The 21,667-nt window shown below is 41.0% G+C and overlaps 1 protein-coding gene across 1 annotated transcript; it reads left to right on the forward strand.

The window, feature by feature from the left end:
* The first annotated feature begins 3,228 nt into the window (after positions 1-3,228).
* oafa (OAF homolog a (Drosophila)) lies at positions 3,229-20,543 on the forward strand. The gene is made up of 4 exons (XM_034701404.1): positions 3,229-3,985; positions 16,238-16,372; positions 16,461-16,641; positions 18,688-20,543. The coding sequence occupies exons 1-4, from the start codon at positions 3,755-3,757 to the stop codon at positions 18,960-18,962; spliced, it is 822 nt and encodes a 273-aa protein (XP_034557295.1). The 5' UTR covers positions 3,229-3,754; the 3' UTR covers positions 18,963-20,543.
* The last annotated feature ends 1,124 nt before the right edge of the window (positions 20,544-21,667 follow it).

Genomic DNA, 21,667 nt, shown 5'->3' on the forward strand with positions numbered 1-21,667 from the left:
AGCATGATTTTGCCTCATGAAAGGTGCAAATACTTCACATGTTTAGCAGTTAAAGTTCAAGTGCACACCAAGGGTTGTTTTTACCGACATGTTGCTCAGTGGTTTCAGACGAAAAATAAGATTCGACATTTTTGTTTAAACTAATATTGTAATGTATTGCTGTTACGAATTCCGTCTCATCACTATCATTTCTCCATCTCTCTTATTCTCCTCTATCCCTCTTTCCAACCCCAACTCGGTCGAGGCAGATGGCTTTCTAACATGAGTCTGGTTCTGCTCAAGGTTTCTGCCTTTTTAACGTTTTTCCTTGCTGTTGCTAGCTAAATACTGCAAGGTGAAATGTTTGGGGGGGATTAAGATGAAATAAGATCAAATACTGTCAGTAAGAGGGTACTGGATTGTATCCTGTCTTGGTGTTGGGTCTTTGTTAATAATTTATCATAGAGTATAGTCCTAAACCTGCTACTGTATGTTTTTAAAAACATCTTGAGATAACTTTTGTTGTGATTTGGCACTATACAAATAAAGATTGATTGATTGATTGATTGATTGATTGATTGATTGATTGATTGATTGATTGATTGATTGATTGATTGATTGATTGATTGATTGATTGATTGATTGATTGATTGATTGATTGATTGATTGGTTTGAGTTTGAGTTTGAAGTCAAATTAACATGATATTCAAATAATTCCTTTATCTGTACTTTCACATCATTTTTTTTATGGAGTCTGTGCATACACTCCTCAAGATTAGGAGGGTTCAGATAAGGAGAATTCCGCAGCTGTGTTGTTTGACTAAAAAGCAAACACATTCAGGAGGTTGACCAGACAAGACTGTGGTGTCTTCTTCACAGGTTTTTGCCGTTAGGAATGCAAACAGATTCACTGTTTCCTTGAAGCAACGTTCAAGAGAATAATCCAGGAAGTTCAAGAAATATAACCATTATAACAAGAGATTGAGAAAATACATCACATTATGGCTAAGTGATATGTACATATAGATTAAACTTGATCTCAGTTTTTCTTTTGCAGTACATTACAAGACAGCATTTGGCATAGTTAACAGGAGACTGCTTATTGTGTCAGGGATTACTGCAGGACAACACAATAGCTAGTTAATCATAAACACCCTCTGTACACTAAAGCTTGTGCCTGTCTTTGCTATCTGCCTGAGTTACTGTTAGCAAACAGCCTCATAGAGCTACTGCACTTTGGACTGCTGTGTGTGTGTGTGTGTGTGTGTGTGTGTGTGTGTGTGTGTGTGTGTGTGTGTGTGTGTGTGTGTGTGTGTGTGTGTGTGTGTGTGTGCATGTGGATGCAGAAGCTAGTGCAACAAGTGAGCACATGACTTTTAACTAAGCTCCAAAACTGTTGTTGCTCCTGATAATAAGAGTGAAGCAAGGAGTTAGGTTTACATGTTTGCAGACAGCCCAGGAGGGTTTAAATCACATTGACTTTGGGGAATCTCATCTCATCACCTCCAGATTTAGTCTGCAGATCTTTAAATGCTCTAAAGTAAGATGTAGACTGAGAATACTCAAGGACTAAACTCCATCACAAAGAGCTATGTTTGCCTGACCTCCACTCCTCCAGTCTATCAGGGTACAGGGCCCGGTTTGGTTTGCCAGGCCTAGGCACAACAATGTTTACTCTGCTTTACAGCCCCTCTGTTTGTTTTCTCCTTCACTGCTCTCTCTCTCTCTCTCTCTCTCTCTCTCTCTCTCTCTCTCTCTCTCTCTCTCTCTCTCTCTCTCTCTCTCTCTCTCAGCAGCACTCAAGACGTCCTGCCACATTCGGGGTCACTTGTGAGCCCACCCAGTTGGAATGGAGTGTGTCAGCCTCCAGTGATAACAACACAACTGTTCAGGTGGTTTACTGCAGGGATGACACACTCCCTTTTTGTAGCACAAACACGCGCACACACACACACACACACACACACACACACACACACACACACACACACACACACACACACACACACACACACACACACACACATGAAGTGATAATCAACCATTTGATTGGGCTCGTAGATCTTCTGTCTGATAGGCAGCCTCACTCTTTCTCTGGTTTATCAAGATTTCCCTCGAGGACATCATAAATAACATGCGTCAGGAATATAAAGCAGTGACTGTGTCTTTTTTGTCTTCCAGAGTTGGAACCGGTTCATCAACCATATGTTGTCATCAAAGGTAACAATTATCGGATAGATTTATTTCTGAAGGTACCTCTCCTGAATTCATAAATAAAAGATGTGACAGATAGATTAGATTCTTAAGGTACACTGACGAAACAAACATGTGGGTGTCTAAATTAAAACGGTACAACTTTAAACCCGTCATAAGCTCAGTGGAACTAAAAAAATGAAATTATACAATGATAGAAGATGTTTGGTTTGCTTATTTGGCTGTAGGTGGTAGACTGCTGTGCTGATTTTCACAGTACAAGTCTAACTTTCACACATTTGTGTCACAAATGAGCCACATAATAAGTTATATGCCCAGAAAGTGTTATAAATATCAGTGTCATACCTGTTGCATCAATACTCTCTGTAAATATACATGTAAATATACAATGCAACAATTCTCCAAGTAGAATTCCATATTTCTATTTATTTTATTATTTAACTACTATCTTTTTAATGTAAAGCTACCTCTGCTACTCACCACTGCACTATTATCGTATTATTTTAGCCTGTACATATTAGTCATGCCTATTTGTTGTTCTTTTGTATTTACAGCTGATGTTATTGTTATTATACTTTTATCTTTATTTGTATTTGTCTTATTCTTATGCCTTGTACGAAGAGAGCACAGCTTACCAAGTCACATTCCTTGTGTGTTCAAGCATACCTGGCCAATAAAGCTGATTCTGATTCTGTTTCTAAATAAACTCAAAATGACATAGTCAAACTCCTATTTTATTTCTTATGCATTTATCATATTATTTTGGACTTTTAAAGAGTTGTTAATTTAAGTAAATATTGCCAGAATTCTTCCACTTGATGTTTGCTTTTGATCACCACCAGCTGCAGCTCACAGTTTGCACACCAGCCTCTTATTTATCCCTACAACCCATGAACAACCCACTCAACACTGTGATTTACAAATCCCAACAACACCTCAGTCATAATTGTTGTGGGGGTATTATTAGTTCAGGCAGCTTGCTGGAGTGCAGGAGAATCACATGAGGCCTTTAAAGGGGGATGGGCAGAGTTTTCAGAGGGTGGTATGGCTTTAAGAGTTTACTACCATCTCTGCACTCACTCAGTCACTCTCTCACACACACACACACAACACAAAGTTTGCAGGCTAAGGCGAGAGCTGGTGGGAAACCGATAGTAAGTGCTTGAATTAACAGATGAAGGTGGGAAGAAGAGGAGGAATATTGCGCAAAAGCAGAACGAGAAGCAACGTCGGAACTTCGCAGAGTTTGTTGAAGAGAAAGTGAAATGCGCATGAGCTAATCAACAACGCCGGAGAGAGATACTTTCAATGGAAGTGAGCTACTAAAGCTCCAGCGGAGTCAAAAGCGCAGATTGGAGCAAGGGGGGACTGTCGTGTGATTCCTATGACCGTGCTCGTTAATCTGGAAAGTGGTGTCACACAGGGGACTACATGAGCTCTTTGAATATGAAGGAAAATACTTTACGCACACTCCAGGACAACAGTTAGGGGATATGAACGCTAACTACTGGATTTCGCTTCGATTTTTTCCTCTTTCAGGTTCAGTTTTGCGTTTTTGGGGATGTTTGCGAGTTGTATCTGTGCGGTTTCAGCTCGGATATTGACCCGGCTCTGCGCCCTGGTGCTGGTGGTCGCTGTGGGATTCGGTTCAGAGCTGCGGGTCCGGGTCCGGCTCACGGACGGACTGGTGACCGAGGAAGTGTTGGAGGCGGACAGTGAGAGGGACTTCATATCGCTCGAGTTCAAGCAGGGAGATGGGACGCTCATCACTTTTGTGGCGGACTTCAAACAGGTGAGAGGTGGTCCTGTTGTTTACTGCTTTAACTCCACTGTGGTGCCTTCAGGGGATGTAGTTCCCCACTCAGTCTGACACCATAATGATACGAGGGGTAGTGGTTACAGTAAGAAAGCCTAACATCAATCTATTCTTGTGAACTCAGCCTGAACCAGAACTTGTAAAAAAAATAGTTAATTTACCCCCAACAATGAGGCAGGGGACCCATTAGTGCTCTGTGAGAGATCCCCATTAAGCCAACCAATTAATTGAGTGTTTCAAAAGTCTGTTACATTATATATATAAAGCATATATGGGATGTAGTTAGATATGTAAAGGCAACTTCATTGGTACAATCCTAGTTGACCCTGTTCCTCTTTTACTTGTGAACCTCCTGGAGCTCTCACATGGACAGCTCATGGTCCCTCGTCTTCATTTTGGGCACCCTTGATTTAATTCAAAGCAATAACCCGTTTCCCTAAATGGAGGTTTCAGGACCAAAACTAATCAAAAAAGGGTGTGTGAGTGATTCACATGACCTAAAAACCCCAAACAGCCAAGTCATGTTTCTACAGAGGGCTGGTTTATATGCATGTGACGACTTGATGAATTCAAGACAGAGGCCTGCTGGCTTAGGAGACATGTTCACCTCTAGTCAAAGAGGCTCACAAATCTGAAGCTTAAAGGAAAATGTCCAAAAAGCTAAATCTCCCCTGAGCGATCACTATAACTCTCTCATGAACTTAAGTAGAACTGTTCATTGATCTTTCTCCATCTCAGTGTGAGTTTTGCTGAGGTCAAGACAGCTGCTGCTCCTTAGATGTGGACATCCACAGACCCTAGTGGCCCTGCTGCTCTCAGGTCCAGAGCTGATCATTAGCCACCATATTTAGCATTCTACTATAAGTAGACTAGCAGATCGAGTTTCCTCCTTGAGTGTCAGTGCTATATCCATGATTTTTTGGGAAGTTGACACTGTTTCACTTTTGACAATGACTGCTCTGAGACACATTAATGTCAGCGCTGGAAGGAAAACTACAACTGCTGTGTGGACAGCCAGGGCGGGTTGGTGGGTGGGTTGGGGAGACTCAGAGAGGCGCACAGAGCAAAGGCATGTGTCTGTGATGGTTGCTGTCACACAGAAGCTGACAGGCTGGCGAGATGTGAAGGGGGAGATTTACCAGGATTAAGTGGGCATGTCTGACCTTTTTGATCTGCACGTCTGGTTCACTAACCAAAACAGCTAATTTCAAGTTGAAAGAGAAGAGACCGTCACCCCCAATCATTGGTGACAAACTGATATAAAGAGATGTACACTGATCTGTGAGGAGGCAGGGAGCCTTCTGCTTGGCGGTGCTGGGGCCTCTATGTCGCTGTGTCCCCTCATGCATGCACATATGGTTCTGTTTATATGAATAAAGCCAGCAGAACCTCTTAGATCACTTAACTTTTCCGCTGCCTGATTTATCTCTTCAGTTGTAGGTCAGCCTCTTTGCCCCCCTCCTCTCTTTCTTCTCCCTCCTGCTCTCCTCTCATTTCTCCTGCATGTGGTTTTCATTCAGCTCTTGTACACTATCTCCAAGATTTATGGAAAGTTGGATGAGCTGTCACTTCCAGCTGCCATGAATATACAGTCCAGCACGTGGGAAGTAGAGCGTTATAACAGGGATGTTAAACACTGGAGATTTTAAATTAAAACAGCTGCCAAAGGTGGATAAGTGTTGTTAAAGTTGAAGTACTCTTTTGAAAGACTAATCACTATCAGCCATCATTAATCTTAACTTTTTTGATCCAGCCGAGACAGTTGATTCCTCTGGGATAAAGTCTGTGTCCAAACAAACGATCAGGTCTTAGAGCTCTGTGAATAATCACCAGACAGCAGTTTTCTTTCTTTTTCTCTGCTTTGTGACTACGTGGCAAAGATGCAATGTTAAATGTTATAGCCATTAGACACTGGCTGAGCGAAAAGGAAGTTTAGTCAACCCTATCCAAGCAGTGATTCACTGTGAGAATCAGCCGTGCTGGGAATTCGGGAGGGTACGGATCATTCTGCCGACAGGGAAAATATGATGTGGTTTAGCTTGCTCCTCACACCTATGCGGATAACATCATCTTTTTAGTTTGTCATTGTTGTTGTGTTGTGTCATTTTTATGAAAGAGGGGCATCATTGGAAAGAGTTTATCCCCCTGGTTATCCTGTAATTGCATGTGTAGGTTGCTCAACTGACTTTTTTTCCGTGTAGGAGAGGGGCTTTTTGCTAGAAACCTCACTATGTCATCCAGTCTGGTTTTACAGTGATGTATTTACAGCTCAAAATTATGTCAAATTGCAACAATCTGTTTGCAGTTCAGTGATATCATGATGACAGCATACAATTTTGCAACACAAGACCAACCTGATGTGCTGTGTAGCCTAAAAGAAGACCGCTCTTATGTTATGTGGGGGTTGACTTTCAGTTCAGATCTGCTCTTTTTTTTTCAGTCCTTCAACAATTTATGGTATAACACAGTCTGAAACCTTGAGCTGAGCATAAACTAAAGTTTTGAGTTTAATCCAAGGGAAATATCTCACATATTTGAAAGGCTGTTTTGGGTCCGTCCAGATGCTGAAAGTTTGTCAGAGAGACTAATCAGTTGTACTCACTGTGTCCTGCTTTTGTGTTCAGACTAGTGGGTTTGATTAATGCAGGGAAGTGAGTGACCACAGGCCTCTTGGATGAGCTAACACTGAAGGGGGGTTTAAGTTCTCAGATGCAGTAGTGCACATTTTGTACATCTACTGCTACTTAAGTATATATTAATCAGTTCTGATTAATTCAAAGAAATATATCGCTAAACATTTGCCAGACATATCATGTTCTAACTGTATACTGTCCACACCAAGATGCCGAAAAAAATGTGACAAAGAGCTTGTGTGCTGTGACCAAATGACTATGATGTTTGATTTTTGGTTTCCCAATATCACTTAATAAATTTTGAGACTAGATTTCAACTGATACCAAAAACCCCCCTTCGCTTACTTTGACTAACATCTAATTTCCACAGATGGCCTGTGCTTTGCATTCCATCACCGCTCTGGAGCTGATTTGTGCCCATTCTAGTCATTGCTTATGTTTCCACAAGGGCGCCCTGCGGCATATCTACGTTTCTTCTAGAAGCATCTCCCTGCTCTGCTAAAGATATGCACTGAGTGTATTTCCAATGGAGCCCGGTCCCTGCATGTGTCAAGTTAAGCAGAGCAGATTGACCCAGACAGGAAGTCAAGTCACAGGAACAAAGTATATGATCTGCTCAATTTCAAAATAAAACACCATGTACCAACCTCTGACTGTATATCAGATTGCATATATAAGAAATGATCATAAACATATATATACAAATTAGACACATTTAAACCTGCAAAAACTGAAACGTTATAATTTTGTAGCATAATCACAGATGGTGGAATCTCAAAAGTCACTGGATAATTTCCAAATGGGCAGTAAATCAACCACGGGCAGGCATTGCAATCAAGCGGCAACCTCTGGTCTTAAGAGGTCAAAGAAGATCTTTGCAGCATAATAAACATGTTTACAGCGTCATTCAAAAGACGGTTTAGGTCTGAGTAGCTAATTTCTCTATCGGCAGACACTGTACATGGGGTGAATTCTTTCCTAACTTGGTATTTTCAAAGATATTAAACTGACGAGTTTTGCCCAAATAAGGACATGGCTGACTTGATTGATAGGCGGGCACCCTGCAGCTGTTAGTGAAAAGGCTAAAGAGCCGCCTCTTTACTTCACATTAGCTGGGACAAAGTTTGGTTGTGTTCAGCATTTCCAATATGGCACCTGCTGACAATTGGTATCCAAAACAGCACTCAGGAACAGATGGGTGACATCACAGATACTACGTCCATTTTTTATGCAGTCTGTGATTGTAAACTGCTGATAGTATGTTGCTCTCTGTACACTGAGTTCAGCTGCTCTGAGCTGCACTATGCTTCAAACATGCTGCGTGTAGCAGGGTGCACTATTGGAAAGGAAAAAAAACATGGTGCCTATGGAACACGATGCTGAGTGTTGAGAATGCTGTACTGCATTGGTTTTATGTAGAAAATTAGCACTGCCAAAGCAACCTGAGGCCCATGCTGATCCTGGTATATCCTAACAGCTGTATTTTATAACTGAAGCTAAGGCTGAAGTTATTCAAATAGCTTGTAACAATGAGAAATCATGCCTCTTTTTTTTAACATTCATTCACTATGCAAGGTATTCTTCTGTGCTGGAAAGGTTGAAATTATCAACATCAGTGTTTATCGCATGTGTGACCCCTTTCTGAGCAAATAGGTCATGAGAGCAACATATGTCTCTGGCCTCTTGACACTTGTTGTCTCACACCACCGTCTTAAATGGATCTGCATCATGTAAACAATGTGATGAGAAGGAGCACGTCAGCTGTTTTGAATAGACGGGTCCTTATTTCATTTTGGCCCAATGAAAGTGGCTTGTCTTTCATCCAGGTGCAGTTTTACCCTCAGGTTACTGCACTGTCGTGCATGTTCTGATTGTCTTCAAAGCACAGAGGCTTCATGGATACACCCAAGCTGTAAGAATGAGCTGTAGATTCTTCACACACCCTCATGTGCTATGTCCAAAGCAGAATGAGAAGCAGGTTGGTCGGCCTTTTTATAAAGCCCTCCCCTTGGGGTATACAGTATCTGTTCTCACACAGCCTTCTCAAACTGTGTCAAACATCAGGACTGTTAAAATGGATTTGGATTCAGGCGTTTACAAGCTATTAGACAAACTCTTTCTGCCCAGCGTGGGAGGCTTGTAACCAACCCATTTTGTTCTTTTTGTTTGTGGGAAATCCACTTGTTTGCCAAATGAAGCAACTGCAAGTCAGTGCAGTGCAGTGCAGTGCAGTCACCACATTTTATGTCTTTTTTTTTTTTCTTTTGGCTGCCACACCTCACCTCTCACTCAGGCTTGAAACTCCATCCTGCTTTGTCACTTGCACAAACTTGTCAAGTCTTTGTAACAGGTAAGTGTCACCTGTTCCGGGAAATGTTGCTGTTGCTTCAGACCCTGTTGATGGGGCATTAACGAAGCACATGGGCTTGCCTTGATGCTATTGTGAAAGGTCAGAGCGAGTCATCTGCGAGTCATTGATAGATAAAATCAACCACGGGATTAGCTGTCCCAGATTGAATGAAAATACGACCAGCTTGCCAGAAAAGACATCCGTTTTCTCCTTTGTAACCCTCATAAATACACAGGTTATCAAGCGTTTTATGAGCAGTACCTTAAAAGACCTTCACTCCTACACAGTTTCACTTCACTATATGGTCCCTTTTTGCGCGGGAGTGATAATCTCCATAGAGAAGCTACTAAAGTAAGAGGTCCTATGAGGTCGCTCTACACGGAAAAACTAATGCACTGATACATTTTTATACCAGAGATTACTTCCAGGTAGATTCTTTTTTTATTGGAAGCTTTTTCTGTGTCCTCTCTCAGCAATGTGTGCAGGCGCTGGATCTTTTCAAAGATGAACCCATGCGCTTAAGTCTTTTCTCCGAGCCACCCTTTGTTCCCCGTTGACTCCCAGTCCTAGAAAAATAGCTGCCTCTGTGGCCTTGTTGTGGCCCTTCAAGGCCCCACATGGGCCCCCTTTGGCCTCTCATGGCCCCTGTTGATGTCTTTATCCATTATCCTCCTCCCACCGGCAGGCCAGATGTTCGTCTGTTTAGCTGCTGATAAAGAAAAAAGCTCTCCATTCCCACAGAAGTGCAAGGAGAGGTCGGAGCAGAGAATGACACATCTTGAGAGTTTTTTCCAGTGATCTGAGACGGTGGACAGCAGTAGTTGTGGCTTGCATAGCATGGAGCATAGTTTGATAATTTCAGGATACCTCAGAGGTTTAAAGGTTGCAACAAAATAGAACTAACAAAGGGTTTACTCGGCCAAAACTTGTCCTGCTTTCAATCTAGTGTCCTGAAATGTCCTTCTGTCAAATTTGTGGCTGTGTCTTTTCAGCTGGCTCAAGTCTGGATACTTTCAAACTCATTTATCCACTGTGTTTGACCTACTATGCAACACTTGTCAGCTCACTCAGCTTTAGTGCTGAAGCTGTAAAGGTCCACACCTGGGATGGTATTGCATCACCTCGATTCTTGTAAAATAAACGGCCCTTGTGTCAGTTTTCCAGTCATAAAACACTGTCTCTGTTGTCAAAGTCCTATAAAAGAAACCCAAAAGTTAAAGAAACAAAACTTGTGACAATAAACTTTCAAAGAATACTGTAGTAAGTAGCAGAATGCATTTGCAGCATTTGCCTTTAAGAATATTTTAGATGTAGTTTTAAGTGTTGTATTATTTTTTAACTTCATTAAAGAGCTGTTTGTGTGTCCCCTGCAACAGGATATGATAGCTGTGGGACAACGGTCAGAGGCTCAATGGGACCGTAGCCATCTCCATTGTTTATGCCTTATCTATCTGCCTCATTTCCTTCCCTGTTAGCACCCACTGTTTGTCTCCCTCTCATTTCCTGAATGCATAATTTCCATAAACTGTTTGGGGTGTCTGGATAATTGTATCCAGATTCTGTGAATGAAAAGTTCCCTAAATGTGGCCTGAACATATTTTGCACAGGTTTTAAAGACTAAATGGTGATTTTGAGCTATTCATTTTCTTGTTTTGTGTGTAACTTCCTTAAAATGTTGGAAAAGTAAGTTACCTTCTATTGTTGTCAAAAGAAAAGCCAAGGAGAACACCTTTCTTCCATGGCCTGAAATGTTATTATTGTCCATTCACTACCACTGTTTGCTAATTGGCTCGCTCCATGGACAGCCAGGTGTGACCCAGCCTCGAATGTGACTCCACATTCCTGCTTTTTTGAGACTGTGTAATTAGCTTCAACTCAAGCATTTCTTAACACAGCAGCTTTTCTCCCGCTCCTTTTGTCCGTGTGAGTGAGTCTCACCCTCTCTCCCTTTTTCTCCCAACATGATCTTTAATCCCTGCCTACACCTGGGGCTCCCCTCTGCCACCAAGGCAAATATCCGCCTCGTCTCCAGACATGGTAGATCTTTATGGTGTTTTTAAAAGAGGGGAGGGTGTGGAGTCCTTTTGAGGTATGAAAATACAGATAATTCATTGTTTATTTTCCACATAAAGAGATCAAATTGAAGCCTAATATAGATGCTGAAACTGTAAACTTAATTAAAAAACTGTAGATTTGGCTCAGGAGCAGTGAGAACAAATTCCAGCCTTTCATCAACTTCTTTTTCTTTTTAATAAGATGCGAGAACTTTTTGGTTCATACTTTAATAGATTGACTGATCAAATAATTACAGACCAACCCAAACACCCACACAGACCCACCATGATCCCAAATGAGTCATCAGAGCGTGGCTGACCAGCAGTACTCCCCAGCCAGCCGGCAGCCTTATCAACAGACAGGGTCTTAGAGGGGATTGGAAAACAGGAAGAGCCTCCCGCACAGGGAATAGCTGCTGGCACACTGTTTGTGTTTGTGTGTGGGTCTGTGTGTGTGTGTGTGTGTACATAAATTAGTGTGTGTTTGAATGTCCACCCTTGCATGCAAGTGTGAGTTGGCACAGTTAGAATGGCCCTGCAGTAGAAGTCATTACAGTCTGATATTTAAACTGCTCTTAGCTAGAGAAAATAACTTTCAGTTCTGGCTTCACACAGCTCCCATTTTCACAGCCAGTACAGCAGGTACAAGCTGAGTGAAAAGAAGGTATTTCGTTAGCTGGGTTACAACTACAGTGACTGAGAATGTGCACTGTAAATGGCACCCTTTGACTGACTGAATAGGCTTTTGTGCACCTCCTAAATAACCTGGCCCACCAAAGGTAACCAGCATTGAAACCGCCCCCCACCTTTCTGCTGTTTAACAGGTCATACTGTGACCCGCTAGTCACTTTTCATGAATACAGACTTGTGTTTGGCCGTTAGCCAGTGGTAGTTTGTCTCCAAATGGACTAAGTCCCGGGTGTCGGGGAGCGATGCTGAGGAATCTGTACTTGTGTTGATTATTTATAGCCGTGCTGACATTTACAGGGCTCTGGTCGGGGAAAACTCAAGGCTACACTGTCCTTTGATTATGGTATTACCCCGTCTTTTTCAAGGCAGGGAAATGTCACCCTTTTAATTCTTAATGTCCGCACCTGGTGATTTTCTCTAAATGTTGGTCTGCAGACCTTTAATTTGACTCAGGTCTGTGAAAATGCACTTTTAGGTGGTGACTCATTCTCCAGATGTAGACCTCACTTCTTTAAGGAGTACTTAGGAATTTAAGTAGCCTTACTTTTTATTTTCAGTCTCTGGCACACCAACTTTGATACCTTGAAGTTGAATCTGTATTTTTCTGCTTGAATGTGTCACTAACTTTCACTTAATCTGCTGAAAAGCAGGATGAAATAGCAGTTACTCCTTCAACTACTGCCGCTCGTCTCGTCTCGTCTTTACCAAACAGGTAGCTGTAGTTTGATCAGTACACATTCTCTCCTGGTGTTTAAATACTGCCAGTCATTACAACAGCAGGTGTAAAATCCCCTTTAATCACACCTCACATGTGTTTCATTCTTTTGCCGCATTCTTTGATTTTACTGCACTCCACACAAATGAGTCAGTGTGTGCATGTGCCAGTGCTGGTTTCAGGCAGGCAGAATTGAGTCTTGTCTTGTCCAAACAAACAACTGAATCCAGCAGCTCCTGTCTGGAGTGAGATGTGGAAATGATGTCATTGTTATTTCTTTTTGCGATTAGTGGCCATGCTGATTATTACCTCAGAAGCACCCAAACCGCTAAGGTATCAACACTGGTTTCTTATTGCTATTTCAAGGCAACTAAATGTTATTTCTAGTGACACATGGCTGGAGACCCTCTCCTGCAGACAGACATAACTTTAATAAGTGCTACCTCTATGACTTGATCATTTTCTTAACATAAGGTTGTCAAAAATGTTCATACTTAAAACATTTTCAAACTTTGTCCTCTTAAACAGTCATTTATTTTTTTATTTTTTAGGTTAGTAGTAGTACAGTAGTATTGAAAAGCGACAGAGTTTTTCTTCAAGAAGAAGAAAAGGTGCGAACAGCAGCATGGACAAAGAGCTAAATTAGAGACAGAGAGAGAGGAAAACAAAGTGATGAAAGTGGAAATTAAGACCTTTTTTCTTCCTTTTTTTTTTACAGCTGTTCTCTATTGTGCAGGAAGGTGCCGCTCATTCTCTTGCAGTCTCGCAGTTTCTCTTGGCACACATTTTACCTTTATGTGTGTTGTAGGCGGACTGAGAGCAGAGGAGAGAGAGTCACCAGGCCCCTTTGTGTTGTCAATTAGTCATAGTTGACAGGAAGTTCCAAATCACTATACAACTATATTGATGCTATAGTATATATTCCCTTAACTGGAGAAGAAGGCCAGCTCAGTCCTGGACCCTGTGGAGGTGGTGGCTGACAGGAGAATTATGGCCAAGCTGTCGTCTCTGATGGACATTTTTTTTCTATATATATTCTTGTTGAAATTCTTGTACTGTACACCTTTTTGTTTGCTGCTGTAACTCCATTTGTTATTATGAACAAGCTAGGACGCAATGTACAGAGGCTACAATCCATCACTGATTTGACTCCAGCCATGATGACCCTTTGCTACATGTCCTCCCCCACTCTCTACTTCCTACATTTTCTGCCTCTCTTCAGCTGGCCCATCATTAAAGGCACAAAATGAAAAATATAAAAATAATACAAATTTGAGTGCTTTATCTCCACAAACACACAAAAAATGTCTTTATTAAGTTTTATTATTGCTTCAACAAAAAGTACATTTCCATATTACTGTGCTTCAGAGTTACTGAAATCTGATATATGTGACAAGAGGCTAATCCATGTGTTATTTATTGCTTAATTTTTCTAAGTGGGTTTGTATGAGGTTCTCTAGGACAGTATATTACCCACAGGGGATCCCTGTCATCTCGCCCCCTCTGTTGAGAAACTAGTCAGAGAACCGGTATGGAAGCTCAGCTATCAACCGCTGCAGCTAATTTAAAAAAGTCCAACCAAAACAGTGTAAGTGTGCTCTATATATAGATTTTTCAGCACTTAACATGCTGTCAGAAAGCCACTTTGCATTTGCACTTCTTGCAAATATCAGCTTTTGCTGTACATAAAGCCAGTATTTTGGACTTTGGTAGCAAATATGACACAGATAGCGTTTTGAAGCACCTCTAGTAGTATCATGCCGAAGAGCACTGCAGGTTGTAATTTCCTCACTCTGCATCACTACTTTGGACAGAGTTAGCACACACTTCCATCTATACAACACAGCTTCGCTAATCCACTGCTAACTGTGGCTACATATTTAACTTAAAGACGTGAGAGGAGTATCCTTTTTTTCCTCATCTTGATCAATTAACGAAAGCAAATAATTGCAAACTAACTTGTTCTGCTAAGATTTTCTGTTGTTTTCAAAAGTTGCTTGTTTTTCCCTTATGCCCTCTATAAACTAGTAAACTTTGACACCCTCTTCCATCTGAAGACAATGTGTCACAGAGGTCACAGAGTTTTTAGTCATAGACTAAAAGACTAGTCACAGACTGTGCTTACAGTGGTCACCACCTTAGTAAGCACAGTTGCCTTCTTCTTGCCCCCATTTGGCCTGAATCCAAAGCAGTGTAGCAGGAGTAGACAATCATTAATGTGGACACATAATTACACAAGAGGAGGAGGAGGAGAAAAGCTCAGCGACTACCATTCAGGAACATCCAAAGGAGCATAGTTGATGGAGCTACCCTGCTTCTCTGTAATTACCCAGAGAGCCCTTGGGCAAATCTATGCGCACGCCATGAATACCTTCCCTCCTCTCTGTGCCTACACTTCCACATGTACACACACACTGCGTCCCAGCGTAGCGCCGTGTGTCTGCAGTATGGGAGGTCTTGAAGTCGTGGCCTCGGCGTGTCCCTACACTCAAGGGGAAACTGCGCCCCTTTCATGCCCCCTGCAGTTTTGACATTCTCTTTAATCATCCGTATTATGTTCTTTTGGTTAAGAAAAACTAGACTTTGGGGATGTCATCACAGCAAGGGAACATCTGAGGTATTTAATTTCAATTTTCTCTGTTCCTTCGATCTTTTGAGTCCTTGTTTTCATGCAACGTTGAGCAGCTCACAGAGACATGAGAGGGTAAGATCTGAGGTTAATATCTTATAAAATCTGCAACTCAAAATGTGCTCTCTAATTTGCTCACCAAAGGTCAAATAGTCTTGCATGACTGTCTTGTGTAATACCCATGCTTGTATTGTACCCCTGCCAAGAACCCTTTTCACAGACCTCTAAGTGGTTCTTTAGGAAGGGAACCAGTGATCATGCAAAGCAGTCTATAAAGAGCTACAGAGCGTAAACACTCCCAAAGCCAGGCTGCATTGCTTCTTTGCCAGTGGGTACACTGTTGCATACAGGAAGCGGGACCAAAGAGCTTAAGGGGGACTCAATGGGGTTATCTCTGGGCTGTTTTATCTGTCCCAGAGTTCCTCCTGCTTAGGAACAGCTTCTCCTCCACAGCCTGTTGGCTTCAGATGGCTGTGTGAAAAGCGGAGGAGGGGGGCTTTGGGACTGTCTATCTACAAGCTGGAGCCAAAGAGTGGAGTTGGGGGTGGGCTAGAGGGTTGTCTGTTGAATTGGGAGACAGGTCTGCTGCTCTACTCTCCCCACTACTGGAGCTTCCCATCATGCTTTGCATGCCCCCTCACACAACTCTTTATGGCCTTGGGTTTGGCGCCAGATCTCTCATACACTTGCCAACAGCAACACATTTTTCTGTGAATTCTCCACTATCACTGTTTTCCCACTTGTACAGTTCCACATAAAACCGAGTGGTTGAATGTTTCAGACTTTTACAGCATGAAAGAAACTTTAGTACATGTGTCAAAACGCATGCCATGGGATTTAATTTGACAGTGCAAAATAACCAGAGCAGGACCAGAGATATGTTGCGCAGACATAAAGACAATAAAAAGGGTCAACAAAGTGTCAGATGAGCATAGTAGCATAAACCCGTCTTTGCTTTTAGTAGACAGATGTTTGAACATCCTTGAGCTCCACATATTGAATTACTTTAAGTGTCTGGAAAATTGAAAGAATATTTGTTCTAATTTGTATGAGCCTACACATATAAACAGTAAGTTATTACAGCCTCACCTCATGCTCCACATCTGTGTCTTCTGGGAATTGTCTGTTTATCATCTCTCACCCATGATGTCTTGCAGGATGTGAAAATATTCCGAGCGCTGATCCTCGGGGAGCTGGAGAGGGGGCAGAACCAGTACCAGGCGCTGTGCTTCATCTCTCGCCTCAACCGCAATGAGATCATCCCCAGCGAGTCCATGGCGCGTCTCAGACAGGTACGACACATACCGCAGCTAAGTGGCACTAATGTCTTTTTTTTGTAAACATGTTCTAATTTCGTCCCGTTTAATTCTCGCTGTGTAGAAAAACCCTCATGCCATTCGCTTGGCTGAGGAGCGGAGAGGCCTGGAGCAGCTGACGATGAGTGCAGCAGTCAATCTAAGCCGGGCCTGGCAACTCAGCTCCCACATCCACAACATGTGCAGCGAAGCCCGGGAAGCCATCTACACCAGAGAGTCTGATGTTAAACACTGGCTGGAAAAAGGTCAGAGGTCACCTCGTCTTGGTTTTTCATGGAAACCTGCATTGCTTAAGCTGTTGTTTTGTTCTGCCTGCTCCTCTATCTCCCTTCCCACTGACACGCTCTATCTCCTCGATACTCCCTATCTCCCCTGTTTCTATCACCCGACAGCTCCTTTCTATTTTGTTACAGTGATATCACATGTGTTTGTCTCTGGCTTCTTCTTGATAAGGCTCCATTACTGTTCCCCAAATCTCTGTTTACCTTTTACTGTTTTTCCTAACATTCCTGATCCATTGTTTACTTTTGCCCTGACTGAAAAAGATTAACAATAAACACAGATTTTGAGGTGAGAGTTATATCTCTCTCAATCAGTAATTCCCATTGACTATATAAACCATGGACGAAGTTGGTGACATCATCCATTGGTTTCTAAATATAATTATTTTCTAATGTTTTAGCTTTATTTTTATTCATTTTATTTTATGTCTTATATTCATGATATTTTATTTTTCTGGTATTTATCTGATTTTATTTATTTTATTGTGATGATTTTGTTTTATTTTATTTTTTCTGATATTTCTCTTATTTTATTGTATTGATTTGATCATCATGATTTCATTTTTTTAATATTTTATAGCACTTTCCTTTCTACTTTGACCTATTGCTGTTGTTTTCTGTCTGCTCTTTTGTAAAGCACTTTGGGCTGCACGCTTGAATATATAAAAGGTGCTATATTAATAAAAACGAGTCTAGTTGAGTAAACACACAGCACATTTACACAATGTTTTAAAAAAACAACATTTATTCTGTTACTCTGACTTAAACTGGACTTCTAAAATACATGTAAACATTTTATTCCCACTGAAATCTTATAGTTGTTGCTTTATTTATTTCTTGCATGTATAAATTTCAATCCATCCCCAACTAGCTCAGGCATTCTTTGCATTCAGTTGTCACGCCAGGCTTCAACCATAGACTGTATTAAAAAAAGACATAGTATCTGTGACGTCACCCATCTGTTCCTGAGCACTGTTTTAAGCCAATCGTAAGCTGGTGCCATACTGGAATTGCTGAACACAACCTAACTTTGTCTGAGCTAGTGTGAGGTACAGAAGCGGGCCTTTAGCCTTTTTGCTAACAGCTACAGGGTGCCTGACTGTCATTTAAGTCAGCCATGTCCATATTTGGGCAAAACTTGTAAGTTTAATATCTTTGAAAATACCGAGTTATCACCCCCACCCCCCACCCACCATACACTGTGTGCCGATAGAGATATTAGCTACTCAGACCTATATCATTTTTTGAACCAGGCTGTAAACATGTTTATTATTGCTGCAAAGATCGTCTTTTTTTGAATGTGTGTGTATGTGGTTTCTGCTGCCAGCTTGAATCGGATGCTTGATGAACTGCAATTTTTAGCACTTCTGCATGGGCTTCATATTTTAAGACCAGAGGTTACCGCTTGGCTTCAACTCTGAAATCAATCAGCATATATTATTTTTGTGCCTCTAAAGTGAAAGTTAAACTTGAAACTTAAATCGAGGTGATGAGAATAGAGAATGATTCATGGTTATTGATTGGGCTGGGATACTCCTAATGTTGGATTGGCTGCTCTAAATATCCCCAGACAATTTGTGACATTATTGTACAACTCTCACTCTCTGGCATACACCTGGATTGAGAACATCTCATTTTCTGTTAAATATAATGTATTTTTGCAGTGGGATCAAGTATCTAAGTAGCAATGAAGTCCACATTATTCTGGCTGAGGAGAATCCTTATGACAGCAGTATTGTCCACTGACACCACTGTTGTAGAGGAAACAATGTTGATGGTCATGCTTCACCAAGCACTCCGCACCATTATCAGCGGAGGGAATCACAGTAGCATCTCCTTTGCATAACAAAGCTGCCCTTTTTACCGCACCACCTCCTCTCTTTGTAGCCACTTGGTTCCCCCTCTCAACTCAATACAGTATCTAATTGAGTGAAATCACACAGAGAATGATAGCCTTCTTTTGTTTTTAATGCTGCGGTAATAATGCACCCTCTCATGTCTGTGTCACAGGAGTGGATGGCTCCATATTCGAGGTCCTGCCCCATACAACAGAGGTGCCCAGCTTTCAGGCGTGTCACTCCACTAAAGACTTGTGGCAACCGTGTCTCTGCACATACAGCCTGCGTCTGGAGTGGTACCCATGTATGCTGAAGTACTGTCGCAGCCGAGACACAACTGGAAGAGGCTCGAACTACAAGTGTGGCATAAAGAGCTGCAGTAAAGGCTACCATTTCACGTACTACGTTCCTCAAAAACAGCTCTGTCTATGGGACGAGGAGACCTAACATTCTGCTCTTAACAAGTTATAAAACGAGAAACACGTTTTCCCTCCGTCAGCTAAGCCGGTGCTTCCCCACCAATGCTTTTCAACGAGCATAGTCACACTGGACTTCAGTTTATGTGATGCTAAGCGAAGCAAGTGGGGAGTTCAGGCAACCAGATGTTCAAGCTGAAGCAGGAAAGAATTCAGGTTCAAAATAAGACCAAACCCTATAAGGAGGCACAGAGACAGCTCATCTTTCTAAGATTAGCTCCTGACTTTGAGACATATCATTGTCAACTATAATGTGACTTTATCACGAAGCTGTCACTTGTGTGCCTTTCTTTTGCTGAGAAATTAATGGAGCAGATGATGACAACTAAAACCTCTCAATCAAGCTACAATGTGCACAGAACTGGACAGTGCATTTCTGGTCTCAAGCAGAGGAACAACAGAGTCTGCGTCCCATCAAAAGAGTCGTACAAATGTGATCTTCCATTCTGGTGAAGGTTAATTTTTTTTGGTCGATTGTTTTATTTTCAAATTTCTGTGATACTGTTTATCGCCAGCTAAATGCTTTTTTTGTTCAACAACATAAGCTGGCTAACAAAGAAAATTATTCTCCAGTGCTGGCTTTATTTATTGAGTTGCAAAGTAAAATTATGGAAGACTATTTTTATATTTTTGTGACAAAAAACTCATCCTGTCTTTTTGCATTAGACAAGCTCTTAAAGTCACATGACTTAGCCACAGGTCCTCAGTAACAAGAAGGTATTGGATGTTTATTCCAGGTTCATCCTTACTTTATGCTATTTAACTGTCAAGTTTTCAAGAAGTACATTTATTATAAAGGATGGTTTTATTTAGGTTTCCACATCAGTAGCCATGAGGAGAGACCTCATGCTTATCAATCATATTCTCAGTCTTTTAAAAAGTTAAAATTAAACCAAAGCCAGAGGAAACACTGTCAAAGAAGGGTGTAATGTCTCTTCACTGTGGTATTTTTCCATTTTTGGTTCACAGAAACTGCAGTGTAGCCTTATTAATGATGTCTACTGCCACCTGCTGGTTAAACAATGTTCCAATGGTTCTGTATTTGCCTAAAACCAGTATCTTGGTTTTTGGTTTTTATGTTAATAGCCAAGTGTTTATAATTTATACAGTACATTTTATATCCCTGATCATTATGTCATGCATAAGCGCTTCTTGAACTTGTGGGACCAAATTTCAGTTTGTGTCTGTTCTTTTGAGCAAATAGTTTGAAGTATAATTTTGGTCTGTCTTACCTCCATCTTCATCTCAGTCTTTACTGCCATATGAAATGTTAATTGTTTTTTATTTTCTGTGTTTGTCATGGTTACTAAAGAACCAAATGAGTGAAACATTTCTATGTGGCCTTTTCCAGTGATCAAGTGCCTTAACATTTCCACTGATATCTTTGCTTTGTAGTTATAGGTTAGGTTCTTAAAAATATTTTTCATATGAAAGAGATCTGACTACATTGCAAAACGTTGCCATAAGGAGAAAATGAAGCAATTAGGTGTTGGACCTTTCAAAAGTTGTGTTTCACACAAATTGTTTCAATAAAGTCTTTCTTTGCACTGCAGCAGTGTTGTAAGTAATGATTGTAAACTCTGTTTTACCTGTGTTGGACTTACAGGAATTTTAAATAAAGATAAGATAATCCTTTAATTGTACCACAACGGGACATTTTCAGTGTTACAGCAGCAAAGTGGTTAGTGTAAACAATAAAGAGCATATAAAATAGTAATTATTAAGAAATTATTAAAAAAAATTAAAAATAGATTAAGCATACCCTAAGAAAAGTATGTGCAGAGTTAAATAAGTCTATTTGCAACATATTTACAAAACCAGAGATAGAGTAAGAAATGTGCACAGACTTGTAACATAGGTTAAAAAACAACGTACAGAACTAAGAAGATAGGTTGAAGGCGTATTGAACATGTTTAGGATTGAGACTTATGCATAGCTTTAAAAACAATAAAAAAATTTGATCCCAAAAAAAAAGGATTGAGACTTATGTAATTGCACGTTAATAAATAGGGGATATTTGAAGGGGTAACATGTATTCATTTATTTATTCATTCATTCAACCATGTATTTTTCTATGCTTTGTTGATAGCTAGTTAGTTAGTTTAGTTTAGTTCAGTTTATTTATTATTCATCGTGTCGTGCACCATAAAGGTGCCCAGCCCATGTGGACTTACAAGACACTACAAAAAAGAAAAAAGAAGAGCAGTTACTACTGCACATATCCAACAATGACCTAAAGTAATTCAAAAGCACAGTGGTACACTTCAGACATTTGACATTGACAACAACTAAATCAGACATAGAGTGTGCTCCTACGGTGCTGAATAGCATTTAACACAAACTGAGCAAACTGAAACACTTTGTGTGTAAACAGGAAGTGAAGTCTATCTTCATCAGACATGGAAAACAAATCAGGACAGTTTTCTGATATTTTGTTGAAAAAGAGGCACCTGAGATCATGATGTGATGGACAGTAGAATAAAAAGTGCATTTCATTTTCAACTTCCTCCAAATCACACAAGGAACACTTTCTCTCCTCCTCTGGAACAGCGTGGAAGAGACCTGTCTCTAATGCCAGAGGAAGGATGCCACATCTCAGCTGAGCACATACAGACCTCTGAGCTCTGGTTAGGTTAAGAGTGACATAAAGCTCTGTCTGATAATTTTTTTTTAACA

This window comes from Notolabrus celidotus, chromosome 14 (assembly GCF_009762535.1).
Source record: "Notolabrus celidotus isolate fNotCel1 chromosome 14, fNotCel1.pri, whole genome shotgun sequence".
NCBI classification, from domain to species: domain Eukaryota; kingdom Metazoa; phylum Chordata; class Actinopteri; order Labriformes; family Labridae; genus Notolabrus; species Notolabrus celidotus.